Source organism: Egretta garzetta, unplaced genomic scaffold (assembly GCF_000687185.1).
Source record: "Egretta garzetta isolate BGI_Z169 unplaced genomic scaffold, ASM68718v1 scaffold154, whole genome shotgun sequence".
Classification (NCBI taxonomy): Eukaryota; Metazoa; Chordata; class Aves; order Pelecaniformes; family Ardeidae; genus Egretta; species Egretta garzetta.
Window position 1 is genome coordinate 6,391,616 of NW_009259600.1, and position 17,815 is coordinate 6,409,430.

Below are 17,815 nucleotides of genomic sequence, written 5' to 3' on the forward strand. Positions count from 1 at the left end.
CCCTGCTTTCCTGGAGATGGCTGAACCCCTGCCTGCTGGTGGGAAGCAGTGAATGAATTCTTTGCTTTGGTTTGCTTGCATGCGCAGCTTTTGCTTTACCTGTTAAATTGTCTTTATCTCAACCCATAAGTTTTCTCACTTTTACCCTTCCAATTCTCTCCCTCATCCCACCAAGGGGTAGTGAGTGAGTGGCTGTGTGGGGCTTAGCTGTCTGCTGGGTTAAACCATGACAATGTTAAAGATAGCTTAAAAATAATTATACTGGGAGGTATACATGGTTCTGAGGCATTCCTACTGATTCATTTCAAGAATTAGTACTGTCGTGGTATAGTCTATCATCATTAATAACAAAAGGATTTAATATGATAATTTTCATATTTTTCTTGTCCAATTTATTTGTTTTGTTTTTCCTTTATCTTACTCATCCTGGAATGCGCAATTTGTGTGGTCAGTGCCAGTTTTTGCATGAGTCCATACTAGGCCTAACAGCAGGATTTCCCAAGTGAACATATGGCTCATTTCCTATTATCTGCATAAAAAGCAAAATCAGACCTATCATTGTGTTATCTGAGTTTTAAAAATGTAGATTTTTTTTAACGCTGATACTATTTGTAATAAAGAAGTCTTCTAGCATTTAACTTTCACAAGTCTTCATTTTTTCCTTTCATAGATTTATAATGTAATTAAGCCATAATTGGTCAAAATAAGATAAAATCTCAGCTTCCAAATACTTGATTTGTAAAATGTATTCTTTCCAAACTAGTAAGAATGCAGGTAAAATCTCATGTTTATCTTGCTTGCCACCTTTCAGAAAGTTTTAAAGCCATACTGATCAGTGGATCATGATTATTTTGTCATTTACTTAGGCTGTGATGAGACATGGGGAAACAAATCGTTTGGTCTCTTCACAGAACTTTGGCACACCTAATTAGGGACAGTTGGCACTTTCCTGCTTAGGAAGTCCAAAGCTGATCTGGAATCTCCCATCAAGACTTGGCCTTTTGGGCTGATGTAGTCTATACTCCTTGACTTTCTTGGGATTCTGTACATGTCAAGGTTAATTTTGTCTTTCATTAAAAAATAGACATTTGTTTGCCTTTTTTCCCCCATGCTGATGATATTAGTTCTGAGAATTTTTGGAGGTGGGAATATCCAGATTCTTGTAAAGGTGCAAAATGTAAACTGACAGCTTATATTTGTATTTTATCCTGAATGTAAGTAGATTAACCAGAGCATCCTCTTAACCATTTGGAGTGATGTGGTACTTGCCGGGTGAGTTCATGACTGAGGAACAGTGCACAGACTGCTTCCACTGGCACTAGAGCAGTCCCAATATTCGGAAACACGCTAGAGGCATGGTGCTGAACTGCGCTTTTGGGCCTTCATCCAAAGACTATTGGCATGCAGCGTTAGCCCTGATTTCACTGGAATTAGGCTACTGAACAGTTGCTACTACAAGGAATGGTAGCTCAACAGCCTTTAGAACAACAAGTTTCTAGTACCTTAAACACAGCAAGTAACAGTTTGGATTGCGGTTCACACATCTTCTCTGGAGCACTGACATTATTCTTACTTGTAGCCTGAACTGATCACTTAAGCTTCATTTCCTAAAGTATTTAATAGATAATGTATTTATAAGGTTTGTAAGGTTTGTGATGATTAACTATTTTTGTAAAGCTCATTCTAAGGATAAATTATTATTATTTCATTATTTGGTAATACTACTGGTGGAAGAGGAGATAAACGTTGGTGAGTCCTTTGTGTGTCCTTTGTGCTTGTTAGCAGCAAGTCCAGTGGAACCTGAGGAATGATGGAGTAAAATACAGCAGACAGGTGGTTCCAGGAGCACCAGAATCAATGCAGCCTATAATAGTCTCATGTTTTTCCATCTTGTTTCCTCTGTGATGTGGTGAAGGATCACAGTAACTTAAGCACCTTTTCCTGTCACTTATGATAAATTTGTCAAACTTAAGACGGCAATGATGTGGCTATTTACTGACCATATTCTGACTGTCTTTGTACTGCCAAAGTCAATGGGTAATGGCTCAGTTCTACCCACCCTTCCTTTATGTGCACTGACTTGGGTCTTCCTCCTGTGATGATGCTGATTTTCACACAGCTTCTTGGAATATAACTAGTTCAATATTTGTGCCCCTATGAAATTAACCAGTCTTCTCAAGTAAATTAATTATGGTGATAGATGGTAATATGCATAGAAAAACGGGTAAACAGACTGTCCAGATTTCTAAGTCTCATATCCTTGGTTTAAAATCTGTAACTTACACTAAAAGGAGAGTATAGTTTGTTACTAAGTGGATAAATGAGAGGAAGATGAAGAACTATTTTTCAAAAGAAGAACGTGGGAAAAAAATTATATGAATATGGATAGAATGCCTCAAAAATGAAAGTAAAGAAACAGGGAAATGTGGAAGATACTGAGATAAAAATGGAGGCAAGAAAGAAACCATAATATTTAATGGTTGAATACTAGGATGAATTTACTTTCTTTAACATTACTGTAATTTGTTAGTGGATATTTTCTGTATCAAGGTTTGGTCTCTTAGCTGGAATTTCAGTATCTTTCATCATAGATCTGTGACCTGACTACCAGGGAATAAAATCAGTATCACTTTTCCATTCTCAATGAATGTTTAACTCAGTGAATTAAATAGTTCTTTCAATATTTAATTATTTTACGGGAAAGAGAACAGCCTCAACACAATGACAAATTCCCTTTGGAATAACCAAGAAGGTGTTGTTGAGGTCTTTGTGGGCATGTTTGAGGAAGCCAGAAGGGAAACTTGGGACTCAGTTTTCCATGTTCCCAGCCACCATTCTAACTGCCAGACTTCCTGTAATAAAAAGAAGGGTGCGTTCTGAATGATTGCTCAGGCACCAGCTCAAGGAGAGGATCCTTTATTACAATTCTTGAGCAGAGACTGATGCTTCCTGCAGCCTGGATTTAGGTACTTTTATCCTTTTGGGGTTGGGGCTTTATCTGCATCTTTCTCTTTATTATTTCCTATCCTAGATATTCAGGATACTGGCTTCTACAGCTCCTGTTCTTACGTGATGAAATTTACAGTTGTAGATTTTGCCTTAGTTCTTGCTAAACTTCTCTTCTGAAACTGAATCTTCGAACATGAATGTGATGAAATACAAATTCATGTGTGCTTTACCCCAAAAGAAAGTCTGGTTACATTTCACTTGCAGTAGTTAAGTGAAATGTCCATTCTTGAATTTAATTTAAGTTAGTCCTTTAAAATCATGCCCCACCTTGGAGCATCAGTTTGCTGATATGACCCCAAATAAGCTGTCTTATAAACTGTAATAATATAACAGCAACTAACATGCAAGGCCACTGTTGTTAACTTACCTGTCTGAAAAGCATTTGTTCATGTGTTTTTTTCTTTTCATAATGAGAATACTTAAACAGTCAAAATTTTTTAATCTTATATTTAGCCAAATGCTTTGGTAAGGGCATATTGGAGAGCAATGGTAGCTGCATTAAGGGGTATTTATGTGCTATTAGTTACTCAATTTTATTCAGTGGCTAGGTGAAAAAAACAGAGGCTTGACTTTCCGTACATTTAAAAAATCCCACTCTTACCCCGAAACTCTAAGCAACTCATCACTACCATTTTTCTTCTGTGATTCCATCAAACTATACTTACGTAGTATCCAGTAAATTAGAATGGAATTGAATCCAAAATTGTACTTGATAGTATCTTTTATTGCAGAACAATCTTTGCCTTATGAGCTGGAATGTATAGCTTTAATGAGGTTGCATGACTTTAACCTGTTTAAGCTGCAACTTCCTGTGAAATGTGTTTTCTGTGTGGCTGTAACAAAGAAGTGATGCCTAGAAGCAAAGTTACAGATAAAATATTTGTACATATTGTCAACTTTCTTTGTATAATAGGTTTACCTTAAGAGCTTTCTGAATTCTAGAATCAAATTCAAAGAAGTTTAATCTTATGCTTGAAATAGAAATGTTTTATATAAGTTGAAAAATATCTGCACATACTTGGGAGCTTTCTAGAATAACTTTTCTTCTAAACTACTTGTAGCTGGAGGGTGTTTATTAGCATTCAGCTTGGCTAGAGAAGTATCTGTATGGATCTCAGTGCAGCCTGGCTTAATGGATCCAGTGATGCTTTCCCAGGCTTGTCTTTTCATTTTGAAGTAGGCTGTCAGCCGTGTCAGGTAGTCGCTTAGACTATCTGGTACTCATTTTTCCCATTCTGTGCAATTTTTAAAGCACTTTGTGTTTGTGTCTATGAAATCCTTTGTAAAACTGGTGTGGAAATGAAATTTATTATTATTAAACCATAATTAGCAGGAGCGTGTGCATATACATGTAAGTATAAATACACAAAATACTATAACAAAAATCACTATAAATGTTAGGATATGCCAGAATCACAAGTGCTTGGGTAGTGCTTGGCTTACCAAGTGCATGTTGAAGTAAACAAGGGTGTTTTGAAAAAAGAAGCTTGTGCATATAGGACCTCTTTGTCTTTTAATATGGGTATTGGAGGGTGTAGAGTGAGTGACCTGAAGAAAAGAAAAGGAGATCTCAAGTGCAAGGAAGATAAATATCAAATAGGGAAAAAAAAATAATTTCTGTCTTTTCTAGAATTCTTATGTGATGCTTTGAATCTGGGAATGCTGAACATATGATTGTGTATTTGCACAAAACCCCTGTCATTTTGTTTGAATTTTCTGCTAATAGCAACTGTGGAGTATTTGCCTTTAAAATATCCATTTACCTTTATCTTTTCTGCATTAAAGGTTTTACTTGCACGAATATCTGCAGAGTACTGTTCATTCCTTACCTCAGAATTAAATGAGAAAATGAGAAGTTTTTAATACGTATCCCTTTTTGTCGGTAGCTTAAGAACAATTTTTATGAAAAAATAATGTGTGTCATAACTTCAATTTAAATATCTGAAAATGAAGGCGTAGAGAGGTGAATGTCAAATGTCCAGACCTTGGTTGCAACTACAGGAGCATTTTGGCTTTGATGACGATTCACAACAACAAAATGGTGATATAATTGAAATATATGATATTGAAATGTATGTACCTACTCCATGATCAACATTGTCTCTGAACTGTTAAGTGGTGCATATGAGATTAATATTTTTTGAATAACTTGAATAATTTGTAACAAGATAGTTCTGTTTCTTGTGGCAGATACAAAAATCTCGTCTTTTTGATGGACTCAATGTAAAAGCAAATTTTCTTATATTACAAACATGAATTCCCTGTAATGTAGGCAAGCTGGCTACCAAGTATTAAGTTTTCCTTTTATTATAAAAAGATAAAAAGCAATATATAAATACTCACTAGCTTCTACCCCAGGATCATCTCAACAGTTACCAGTTTTGCCATACGCATAGCCTAGTACTTTTTACCACAAATTGTTATACATTTCTCAGATACAAATGTTTCCATAACGCATAGTATATTATAGGCATAAATACAGACATTAAAAACTATTTTGTGTAGTACTTTGTAGGCTTTCACATGAATTTTGGGAGCAGTTTTATTAGTGGTTATTTTCTCGATTTTTTTTTTTTTTTTTTTAATTATTTAACATGGGTCTTAGTAGGAAGTCTTCTATATCTCTTTTAGAGGGGCCTGGAGATGAATTTGTTCCTATTTCTTTTTTTCTTTGAAAATCTGAGTTGTAGCTGCCATCCTGCTGGCCAAAGAAGCCTGATGGGTACTCCCTTCTGAGCACATCAATACAACATTTTAATTAGCTGGAAGGTTGCTTATTCCCATATCTTTTGGGATTAAAATCGCTTTCAGTGGAAGAGCTTTAATAATGGCCCTCATTTTATGTTGGTTTATTTGTAGATTTTGTAATTAGTGCTAAGATGTTAAAAGCTGTGGATAGGAAATGAGTTATTCCAAGGAAAATCTTTTTAATTGTTATTTTTCAATTTGACAATGATGGAATATATTCTGTCTGTAATGTTATGTAATGTCATCCTCTGGCACAAGCATTGAAAGAAAAGAGGAAAAATATGTTTTGTAGTCAGGGGACTTACTTTCTATACATTTAACGCTATTCACCATGCATATTGTGCTGCAGAATCGCACTGTGTTCCGTTAGATGAGTGATTCTGCTTCTTGCTCTTTGACTTCCTATACTGTATGTGTACCGGAGGTAGGCTCCTAAGAGAGTGGGTTTTCCTGGAAGTAGGCAGAGAAGTGATTGATTTTGCTTGGTTCCATCATGGCTGATTCTGTGCAATAAACTTTTAAAAGAAGCTGAGGACTTCTTATTTTGAAATTAGTATATATAGAATGCAGTCATTCTTTTTAATGGTTTTTCAAGTTGGAGATAGATCATTACCTTGATGCTGTATGTGCAGTACCTAACAGAGCAGCTACGTATAGAATGTGTACTGTTTGCTTCAGCCATGAATTGATATTACATTTAAATGTTTGCAATGAAAAACCTGTTATCTCATGTAAGGTACAGTATAGCTTTTCAGACATCAGACAAAAGGTCTATTGTTACAGTCTCAGTGCTACATGTTGTTTATTATCTGAAGAATATTTTTAGAGTGCTCTCTCTGTCCTGTAGAGCTGCCTTTACATTAGGAAAAAAAAAAAAAAAAAACCTACATACCCGATCACCGATGTTAGTCATTTTTACACCTCTTAGACAGTAGTAACAGTGTGAGGATGCCTTGTCCTCGTTTTTTTTACTTCTGAGATTTTATTGCTGGCAGCCAGATGTGCTGAAACTCCTGACGACAGCATCTATTCACTGCGTGTTTTTAATAGGCTTAGAGAAATATGAGTAGAGTACATGAAAGCCGCTCAGCTTCACACTTCAGCTGGGAATGCCCAAAAAGCTTACTGCTGTTTAGAATTCTTGCTACAGTCAGGAGAAAGCCGCACGGGTACTAAATCTTCTACGACTGAATTAGAAGAATAATGACTGTACAATTAACTATCAGCCCCTGCTCATTTAGGCACAGTTTTTACAGAGATCAGGAGAAATATGGAACTTGATTGGCATGTTTGCATTTGATGGTGTGTGCAAAATAGATGACTTTTAAGACAGGTGGTGAAGAAAAATAGAAGGGAAGGAAAGAGAGAAAATGCAATTTGAGACACTGCGCCAGGTCTGCAATTCTGTTTTATCTCATTTTCATGGGGTTTTCTCATCCCCTCCAAATATTTTACAAAATGATCTTTTTGGACAAACGTTGAACAACACTAGGTGAGTAGAAAAGAAACATTTTTGCCTTACCATGTCTGTGCTTATGCTGATAGTAATCTATTTGCATGTTTTTCAGTGGGGTACTTTTATAATTGCACTCTTAGATATTAGTATTTTTACAGTAGCAGTGAGTCTCTTCTGTTGGTGTTTTTATGTTTTATGTAAGGATTTAAATGAGAACTCAATCTGCAGAAATAAAGCCAGCAAAGGCAGAATAAAATATTTAAGATGGTTATGTATCTTTCAAATACATTAGCTACCATTAGAAGCTAGCATTATTAGTTGTAATCCTTAAAGCATGTTAAATATTCATAAACAAATTTGCCTGAGAAAATGATTTCTGTGTGGATGTGGCAGTGAAAGGATTAAATGCTCAAAAATGTGTCTGTTTAGCCATACATAATTTGTTGGAAGATGTAAATTAGTAGTCCTGCATACCGTTTGCAAAATAGGCAGAAAGCAGTTTCTTATTTTTGGAAGACTTAGATTCTGTGTGCGATGCTTTTCAATAATCTTTTTAACTGGCCAAATTATAGCTGATGAGTGGATGCTTTGCAGCAGGTCAGTCAGCTCTGTAGGCTCTCCTTTTCATGGATAGCTATTGTTTTGTGGGAATTTGAAATGATGGGGAGAAGTTGTTGTTTATTGGTGTGAGATGGTTATTAAATGGGCTTCTTAGGATTTTTTTGGGGGGTAAACTGAATTAATAATGACTCATTTTTGTGGCATTGTTCAGTAAACATGCTACAATACTGATGTTTAGAACTTTTTCATACTGCTATTAAATATTAACAGTAAAAAAGATGGAGAATTTTGTCTAAAAGAGGATGAGTGCAGATCAGGGAGAAAAAGAATCCTGTAGTTTTTTATAAAGATGCACTGATGGAAACATTCTGGAAAAAGGGTGGAAGTAATATTGCAGAGACTATATCCAGCATTTTAATCTTCTTCTCTGTATCTGTGGGAGAAATCCCTTTTAAATGGAATATTATTTCTTAAATACAGTGATATTTGCACCTAATACTTCAGAAAACTGTTATCATTTTGTTTCCCAGAATAATGTTGTAGGGATTCTCTCCCTTACTGCTGCTGTTTCCTTTATAAATATTTTAATATTTATTCAATGTTACTGTTTTCAAGTTTTGATATCTTGGTTATGAATTTCTAATTGGGCATGTAAAATTAGGGAAGTAGCTTTAGTACTCATAATCACTTCAGTGAATTAAGATTTTTTTAGATACATATGAAATCTGTAGTCAATGAGATTTTTCTAACATCTTTGGTGTACTGTGAAATCTTTGAAGCTCTACAAAATGGAGCAATAATTTATGTATTATGTGATTGTAAAACAGTGCATATTTCCAAGTGCACAGTTTCAGGCCTGCAGCAACCAACAAAGCCCTTAGCAACGGTTCTAATCAGCTACAAACCAAGTCCTGATTCTCTGGATCTAATTTTGCAGATCAAAGTGCATGCTTTTGCAGATCAAGGTGCATGCTTTTTGCTAATTTTTTTTTCAGATACATGTGCATGGTGCTTTTAAGCATGTATTTTGCTTGTAAATCCCTGGCAAAAGCTGCATATGGTATCGGTTTCAAATCAAAAGACATCAGAGAATTATTTGATTGCATGTGCTGTGCCTGAGATTTAGAATTATTTTTATTCTAGGAGACTGGCAAACAAGAAAGGATTGTTAGGAAACCCAACCTCCAGCCTAGTATGGGCTGTCTTATTTAGGATGAGAATATTTCTGTATTTATAAAGAGCGATGTCATGTTTTTCTAGGTACCAATGCTTTTGGTCTCCAGAAAACATTGTGCAATTTTTCAACAATATGCAGCAGTAATCATGAGAGACTAAGTCATGCTTTCTGTGTCTTCTGAAGTTAAAGTTAGTTGAAAGTTATTTAAGGTTATTGACTAAAAAGATACTGTCTTCTGAATAAGTATCAGTATTTTAAATTTGATCCTGATAAAAGGGCTTTGAAGAAGTTGTTTATTGAATAGACACTAAAAAATCCTGCTGACATTTATTTTGGAGGCTAGTCCTTTTTGCTGTCTTACTGATTAAAAAAATTCTATTTTATTTTTTTCTAATTAAATCAATGTAGTGTATATTTTAGGTAGATTTTTCACTCAAAGCTTTGCACAGTTCATGTAATTCACTTGCTAAAAACTAATTGTTCATGCATTAACAGTTAATGTTTCAGAACAGTGGTAAGGAAAACAAAAATACCTCTAGCATTTAAAAGATTCTGCTTTGATGAGGTATAATGTGGTCTCTCTCTTCGGACTTTGAAGATAAATATTTTGTCAGACTAAGAAGAGATGATCCTTTTTCTTTTTAAGGTTTTTCTTTCTGGTTTTATATCTAAAAAGTAGAAGTCAGAGTCCGGAGAGATAAGAGCTGACATTAAGCACAGAATGATTAACTGCCGGTAATAATGTGAAGAAAACAGGTTGATGCATACTAATAGTATAGCAGATAATGGACTATGAAACAGAAAGTCATAGGGAAATAGGCAGTATGTATATAACTGTAGCTGAAAATACATTCCTATTAATTTTCATGCTATCTGTTCCTGGAGTTCTTCAGTTCTTCTGAAAGTTTAGATACGCTGTTATTTTGTTGCAGGAAAGCCAGCTATATCAGCCTTTGCTTTCTGATATTATACCACACATTGACAGGAATGTATATTAAACTGGTTTTTATCACTTCACATAGAAACCTTACATGAGTTGGGTTTTTCTTTGCATATTTTTTGCATTTCAGTAGCTGATGTGAGAGGACTCAAATGATACTAAACTCCTTGTGAGTTAGATTGATTTTACCATTTCAGTGGGTTTAGTTATCCTCTGCTAACAGCTTCTGTTGGGGGAATATTGCAGTTTAATTCTCTTTTGCCAGCTACGCAGCAACACTTTTCTGTAAGATGCTGTTGTGGGTGTAAAACAGATAGCTGGTGTACTGGGCCTTCCTCCTGGTCCTGCACGTCTCTATCTGACATGATCAACTCCAGCCAGTTGAAGCAGTAAGAGCTATGGCTTTACTTCAAAATTGTGTTTCACCTAGGTTGGGGACTGTAATGCTATTTCCTGCGTAATAGGTTACTTTCTATTGAAAAATTATTAGAATTACCTCAGGTCAGGAAGTCATAAGAACTGATTTGAAGTCTTAGCATTCGGCAAATAGCTAGTTTGTGGAATAAAGTCTTCATGTGTCTGGAAAAAGAAATCGGGAGACCTTTTCTGAAAACATACTACGTGCTTACATTATGTCTGAATTCAAAGCAGCATCTGAAGGAGCTTCAGTTTTTTGAAGTCCAAAAATTTTCTGTGGCATACTTTTCATTCAAATGACTAGAGGCAATGAAATTAAGTTTGTAAATGTCTTCAAAAACCTTCAGTTATCAGATAAGATGGATTTTCTAATTGCCATTCTTCCTTTAGAGTTTAGTGTACAAATAGCGTGCTGTCAGCTGCTCTATTTGTAGCAGCATGCTTTGCGAAGTCACAGTTGCTTTGGGCAATATTCAGATTAACACATCACTGCATAATGGCGAGTATCCTTTGTGACTAACATTGATACAAACTGTACAGAACAGTACCAGTCCAATTTTACCATTGCAGTATATATTAACAGCTTCTCTCTGAGACTGGAAAGCAGTGGATTTACCTAAACCTGGTTTCTCCCACAACACGTTGTTATTTCTTTGTTACAGCTATGTGAAAGTGAAATTGTTGTCTAGGTTGGCCACACAGGGGCATAAGATAACATATATTCAGCCCCAAAATAGTGCAAAGGTTGTTCACAAAAGCTATGTACAGCAGAGATTTAGGAATGGTCTGTATTTTGAAATTAGACACACTTAGTTTAAAAAAGTAAACTGTATTTTCTTTCATTAAATTAAACCCCAATATTTTTAAAGACTCTTTAAGAGTTTGTGCCTTTTCGGTCCCTTGGTAAGCATCTTTTACATAAATTCATTGATTTTCAAAAGGTTACTAAAATACCTAATATATTAGCCTGTTCATGAAACCAGGTATTTACACAGAAAATATCGTTTTAGCAGAAAAACGTTATTTATTTTCATGATTTAATTTTTTGTTTTGTTTCCTAATTATACCTATGAGCTATTTACTAGTGCTCCGTTTTACAATGAAGCCATCACATGATGTCGAGAATTACTGGCATAGACAATTGTTATTTGTCATGCTGCAATTAATGATTACTTTGACATTGAAGGAAAAAGATAATTTCTATTCCCTGTTGGGAAACACTTTTGTAGAGATATTTCTGTAGAATAAATTCGAGGGTTTTTTTCTGACTCTGTATCAGTTCAACAGAGCAAGGGGTTTGCTATAATTCTAAGGGTATGTTGCATTTTCAATTATTAGTCCAAAAGCCAAGGATAAAAACACACTGATTGTGTTAGAACTGATAGTATATTGTCCATATTCTGACATACAATAGTAAATAATAACTGAAACTGCCTCTCCTCACTGTCAAAAACTAGCTTGTCTATAACTACCTTTAAAAATGTAGTTTGGTGGAATTTTCACATCTGTTCCATACTGGATTCATATAATCCTGTCTTAAATGATTCCCTGAATTTTGCAGCTGATGTGATTTCTCAATTGAAAAACCATGTAATGTTAGAAAAAAACCCATGACTTTTATTTGTATTCCTTCTATGTATTTTTTCCTTAATGAGTTAAAGGCATAGCAAAGCTATTTCCCCCTCGATTCTTAGCTGTGTCTTGCATCAGACACAGTCAGAATTCCCAAACTAAGCTAACACCAGCCCAAGATGTCTATGTTACTTCAGAGAGCTTATCCATGTCAAATGATCCTCTATCTTTTTTTTCTTCCTAAAATTAGAAGCATAAGCCATATTCAGTTGAATCCCTATGCATGCATATATATATGTGTGTGTGTGTGTGTATATATATATATATATAAATCCTTCTGTAAACACAAGTGGAAGACTGGCTGGGACAGCAAGTTGTATATAAAAGGCAGAGAGAGACTCTTACAGCTGTATTTTCCAGTATTCGATGAAAGACAGCTCTTGAAACAAGGAGAGGAAAGAAACCTTTTTACTTCCTCTTCTTTCTGTAAGTAATTTGAATAAAATCCTGTTTTTTTGACTACAGAAATAACCCCAAACCAATACACAGGCGCTGGCAGACAGCAGGCATGAGGTAGCGCAGTGATGAATTTAGTGGCCATGTTTGTTCTTTTTTGCACATTTTGCCATGCGTCCCCCTCACAGAGCGCTCCATGTCCTCTTCGAGCTGTGAATAAGTATATCTAACACCATCCATCGTTTGCCCCTTGATTTGCTACTTTGGGAGAAAGTGGGACAAGTAGCATGAGTTTTTAAATCTTCTCATCTAAATCTTTCCCTTGGAGGAAGCAACTGAACGTACTAACTTGCCCCAGAGCTATTTTTTTCTGGAAAGAAATTCCGTATTCCATCCTGTCTTGGCAGCTGTTGGGTTTTGGGTTTGTTTTTCAAATCCCTATTTCTAGGAAAAACCATCCCCGTAACATCCTGTTACAGATATTTTCAGAGAGAGAAAAGTAAAAGATTTCCTTACAGAACCATTTCTCTTCCCATCTCTTCCAGCTCTGGAGAGAGAAATACCTTCTGTTACTTCCACCTCAGTTGCTACAGATTTAATAAGGTGACATATGCTTCCTCCATGAATCTCAGAGAGCTGTGGATATTTGCAGCCATAACAGGTTTCTTTCTATTCTCATTGTGCATCAGCTGCTGTTATCTGATGATGGTAATAAAATTGTAGCTGGCATATGATCTTAACCTCCCACCAGGAAGAAAAAAAGAGGATGGGTCAGAGGTGGATAATTTATCACAATTCAGATAGTTCGTTAAATTGACAAATTTAAATCATCCTAAATTTGGAAATGATTAAACATGCCTTAAAACTTGATTCTGTTTCCTCACCTGGGTGAGAGCAACGGAAATCTAAGCTATATTTGAGTTACCAAGTACAACATTTTTGATCAGAACATATAAAACCAATCTCTTTCCATTCTTGAATAACTCAAATAATTCCTGTCATTCCTCAGAACATCCACATAAGACGTGGGTATTATCTTCTTTCTCTGGAGGAAGAAAAGGCAGAGACCGTGATATTAAAAAATGGCTAGTGATTTTGTGTACTCAGTTTGAAACATTTTAAAGAGATTTGCTAAATGACAAGAGCCCAATAGTTTATGAAAACTGCATGTTCTGACATGGACATGCAGAAATCAAAGTTGCTAGTCATGGCTCTTGATTAGGTGATAGATACATTTGGGGATAGAGTGTACTGTGGTGACTGAAACAAAAATTAGCCCCGGCTATCCATTTCACCCTTCTTCAGGGTGCTGTTGTTCTGGTAAAACTGGCATGAATGCTGTGCAAATCTGCTCCATACTGCCTCAGTTTAGAGTTTTGTATATTGGTAGGAGACAAAGTCAAGGCGCCAGACCGTTTGCTGTAGCTGGTCAGGTGCATATTCATAAATATTTCAGTCTTCCCACCTGTATGGTCAAAAACTCCTGGTGAGAGTCTTTACCAGTCCTGCTTTGCTCAGTACCAAGTATGTAAAAAAATGGTTAGCAGCATTTATGTACTCCCTCACCTTGTTTTCATTCCTTTATCCTTGTAGCTCTTTTATTTTTGGGTCAGTAAGTTAAATCACATGCACATTTATGGCACAATGTGCCTACTAATGGCACTATTAATTTACCAGGTCAGTAACAGTAATTATAATGTATTGTAGAAACATGGGGTTTCAAAAAGCGAAACTTTCCTTACCAGAACTAAGATATGCATTTGTGTTCCTTGATAGAGAAGTTTTGCCAGCCGTTCCTGCCACCATTACTCACTGAAGCAGTGGAATGAAGGAAGACCACTTCTGTTGGTGTGGGCCCTAATATTTCCTCCTGTATTTTTTTCTTTTTTTTTTTTTTTAATCTTTTTGGCATAGTGTGATTCAGGGTAGGAAGAGAACTAGAACTTAAACCAAACCTCTTTAAACCTCTACTATAGCAACTTACAGGTGGCCCTAACAGCACAAATAAAATTGAGAAGTTTGGCTGTGTAGGTCTGGTTAAACCGGGGAGGATGGAATAGAACAGTATTGCAGCTGCGCTGCTTCTTTCCTTTCAGGTGAGACAGGGCTGTTCTACCAGTTGCTAGCTATGGACATAGAGTCCCTTTAAGATTTCTCAGGAATATACTCTTAATTTTGCATTGTAAAGGTAGAATGAAGGTTTACTCATAGAAAACACTGTATTTCAAAACAGTTAGAGAAAGATTGGTATCTGGGCCTCGGGTCATTTACAAGGTTCTGAGAAAAATAAAAAAATAAATAAAAAATTGTAATATTGGCCCCTGAAAAACTGTGAAATCCGAGATGAGTACTGGAGGTAACAGTATCATTTTAGCTTTACCCTGAGATAAAAGCGTTGAAGCAGAAGTTGGAAGTATTTCAAGTCCTTGGCTTCCCTTCAGCATGTGCTTTGCAATAGGGAGGCAAAAGCAGCTTTCTGGTAGCTGCTTTTTGGTTTCTGGTTTGTTTTTTTTTTTCTTAACCTGACAAGAAATAATTATAAGAAAGAGAAATGAAATAAAAATGTTGTGTATTGGAGAATTTTGTCCCAATTTTGTATGACAGGGATTACAGATTGAATAAACTTCTATTGGTTTTAGAATAAGAATTAGGTTGGATTTATCTTACAGAAGTCAGAGTGAATTTGCATTGTGTCTTTATTTATAAGATTGAAATTTATCTTGATTAATACCTTTATCCTCCCTGCAACTTTTGACTTATCTTTCTTATTAAGATGTACTACCAAATTCCTATCTTCTTGTATGCAAGATAATTTTTTATCATGAAACTTCATCAATATTTTCAATAAATTAGTTTTTAGTCCATGTCTCTTAGATAGTAATAGCCATATATATCACAATAGGAACAATAACCTTTACTTGTGCACAAAATTAAGTTGACAAGCAAGGAAATACAATTATGATAATTGGTTTAAAGTCTTTATCATTTTTAAACCTATGAAGTAAAACATAAAAACACAGAGAAATACTCTAAAGCAAAGAAGTTTAGTGGTTAAACTGTTGTGCACCAAAGATGGGGCCTTTTGGCATGTATTATGTACGTATATTTGTAAGCAAAAAGTAACTCCCTTCAGTATTAAATAAGTAGTAGAATAATGAAATTATTATATCTGTTGCAAATTGTAGGGTCTTTTTCTCCATACAACACACTCCAAATATTGTTTTTAAAGTTACTTAAGAAGATGAGGAATAAAACATTACTAAAAGATGGAACCTAAGAATTTCAAGACTTTACACTCCAATTATTGATTTATTATCTCTAGTACTACAAAATTTATTTGCAAGTATAGATATACAAACATAATTTAAAACAAATCTAACATAACATTGAAAACCTTGGCTGAAACAACAAGCATAAATCTCTCCTTCCCTCTTATACCCTCCTCTTCTATATACCAATGTTTCTATTTACATTTCTTGATTTTCCTAGTATTATTTTTTATGTTCTTTCTCCTGTGTTTTCAGATTGCACTCAGAGCAAGTGCATTTTGTGTGGATGTTACGACCCCAGGGGTAGTCAGCGTTTCATTGACTTGAGAACCTCAATTTTTCACTGCTAATGGTGGCATTGTTCTGCTCTGAAATTACAAGAAAAATGCGTTTTTTAGAGAAGACCCAAATCTTACAGCTCTCCTGTATCTTGGTGTTTCTAACACTGTTTGATCATTATTCAAATAACTTACCTTAAAAGCTTCTAAGTGCCCTGTTTTCAAGAACTTTTCCAGTAGAATCTACTTCATCTAACTGTCATCCTTTTGGAAGTTTTGGAGAAGTGTCAGGGAGGACAGAAAACAAGAATTACAACTTTAAAAACACAGCACTTCAAATAATTTATGTGCACAAAAGCTTGCTTGTGCATGGATCTTTAGTGTTAAAGTATGCTCATTTGTAGGACACAGCATAACCAGGGTGTATAAGGACTACCTGTAACAGGAATTCAAATCACTTAGATAAAGCATGAGAAGAAGGTATTACAACGTTCAGTCAAAGAACTGGGAGTGCAGGGGTCTGAATTCTACACTTACCACTGTCAACATTTCCTTCCTAGTGCCAGGAAAATCACGTAAACTTCACTGCTGGAGTTTTCTGGGATAGATTTCATATTTAATACTTCATGGGAGTCTCTGAAGTTTAATTTATAAATATTTGCAAAGGTCTTACTGATCCTGAGTTTGTAAGTATACGGCAAGTGAAAGATCAAATTCAATTTGCATTATATATTCTGGGAATTTAGGCTCACCTTTAGGTTTTAGGCCATGTGGCAGAGTAAATTAAATATCTTAGACATGCGCGAGAATTTTATGCCATATCCTTCACTGGCAGGAAGGATGCCCCCCATCATACCAGCTACAAATTGCATCATTTTACTGACTACATTATTTGCTTACATACTGTCAGCTACACAGCTGATGTGTCCTCACTAGAGTGATTTTTTTTGTCTTGGGATAGGTCTTTCAGAAGTTCTTTTCATTAATTTAAGAATTGAACATCACTTCTCAACTCTGAATTCATATACAAATAAAGCAAATGTATTTGTCTTTGCAAAGAAATTCTTAACAAGTGTGAGGACGTTGTGCAGTAAGCATGCCTGATAATATTTGCCAAGTGTAATGGAGACACTAAAAAATTGGGTAACTATACAAGATACTCAGAGACTATGCTCACAAGATTGCACTAGTGTACAGAAGTACCTTGTTCGCCCGCTAAACACAGTAGAAAATAATTAATTCTGCAGGGGTGTTGTGTGGCCTCCTGATGGTAAACTGGGGAAAAACCTACAAAACTGCATTTTTGTGGATTTTCTTGTTGCAGTACTTCCATTCAACTAATGCAAAGGTATCTTTACTGGACTCTGGTCTGTTGGTGTAATCCACTATGGAGAAGTCTGTATTCTAGACTTAATAGCTAAATATAGGAATAAACACAGCTGAGAAATTTGAACCTTTCCTACTTACCTTTAGTTGGGAAACCTTTTGAATAATCACTGGTATCTAAATGCTGTCTCAGTAATCACTTTTCTACTGAAGTTATGCAAGGTACATTAATCAGTATTTCATTTTGATCACATATGGGTGATATCTGAACTGTTCTTGTGTTGTATAGAAAAATGTCTGTTGCATATATTCACCTTTATTGGGGCAAGTGAATATTGAAACAACAGTTTAGGTCAGGTTGAGAACTAATCTGAAATCTGCTGCTTCAGCAGAAGCGGGATGAGCTAACTAAAAATAAGAAAGACAAATACATTTTAAATAGATCTTTGGCAACACATCAGCTTTACTTGAATTCTAGGAGTTTCGTTATAACAATTTCAAATTTGGAGTGATGTGTTAGTGATGTGATATGTTTTTTTCTGCAGAAAATAATGTTAGCTCACTGTAATTGCCATGAAAATATGTGCAAAAAGTACACTGAAATCT

General features: G+C 35.4%; 1 protein-coding gene across 15 annotated transcripts in view; it reads left to right on the forward strand.

The window, feature by feature from the left end:
- The first annotated feature begins 7,127 nt into the window (after nucleotides 1-7,127).
- RIMS2 (regulating synaptic membrane exocytosis 2) overlaps nucleotides 7,128-17,815 on the forward strand; it is a 345,182-nt gene continuing 334,494 nt past the window's right edge. For all 15 annotated transcript variants that reach the window (XM_009638379.2, XM_035893825.1, XM_035893829.1 and 12 more), the window contains exon 1: nucleotides 7,128-7,249. In XM_009638379.2, coding sequence (XP_009636674.1) covers nucleotides 7,128-7,249 — 122 coding nt within the window. The remainder of the gene's footprint in view (nucleotides 7,250-17,815) is intronic.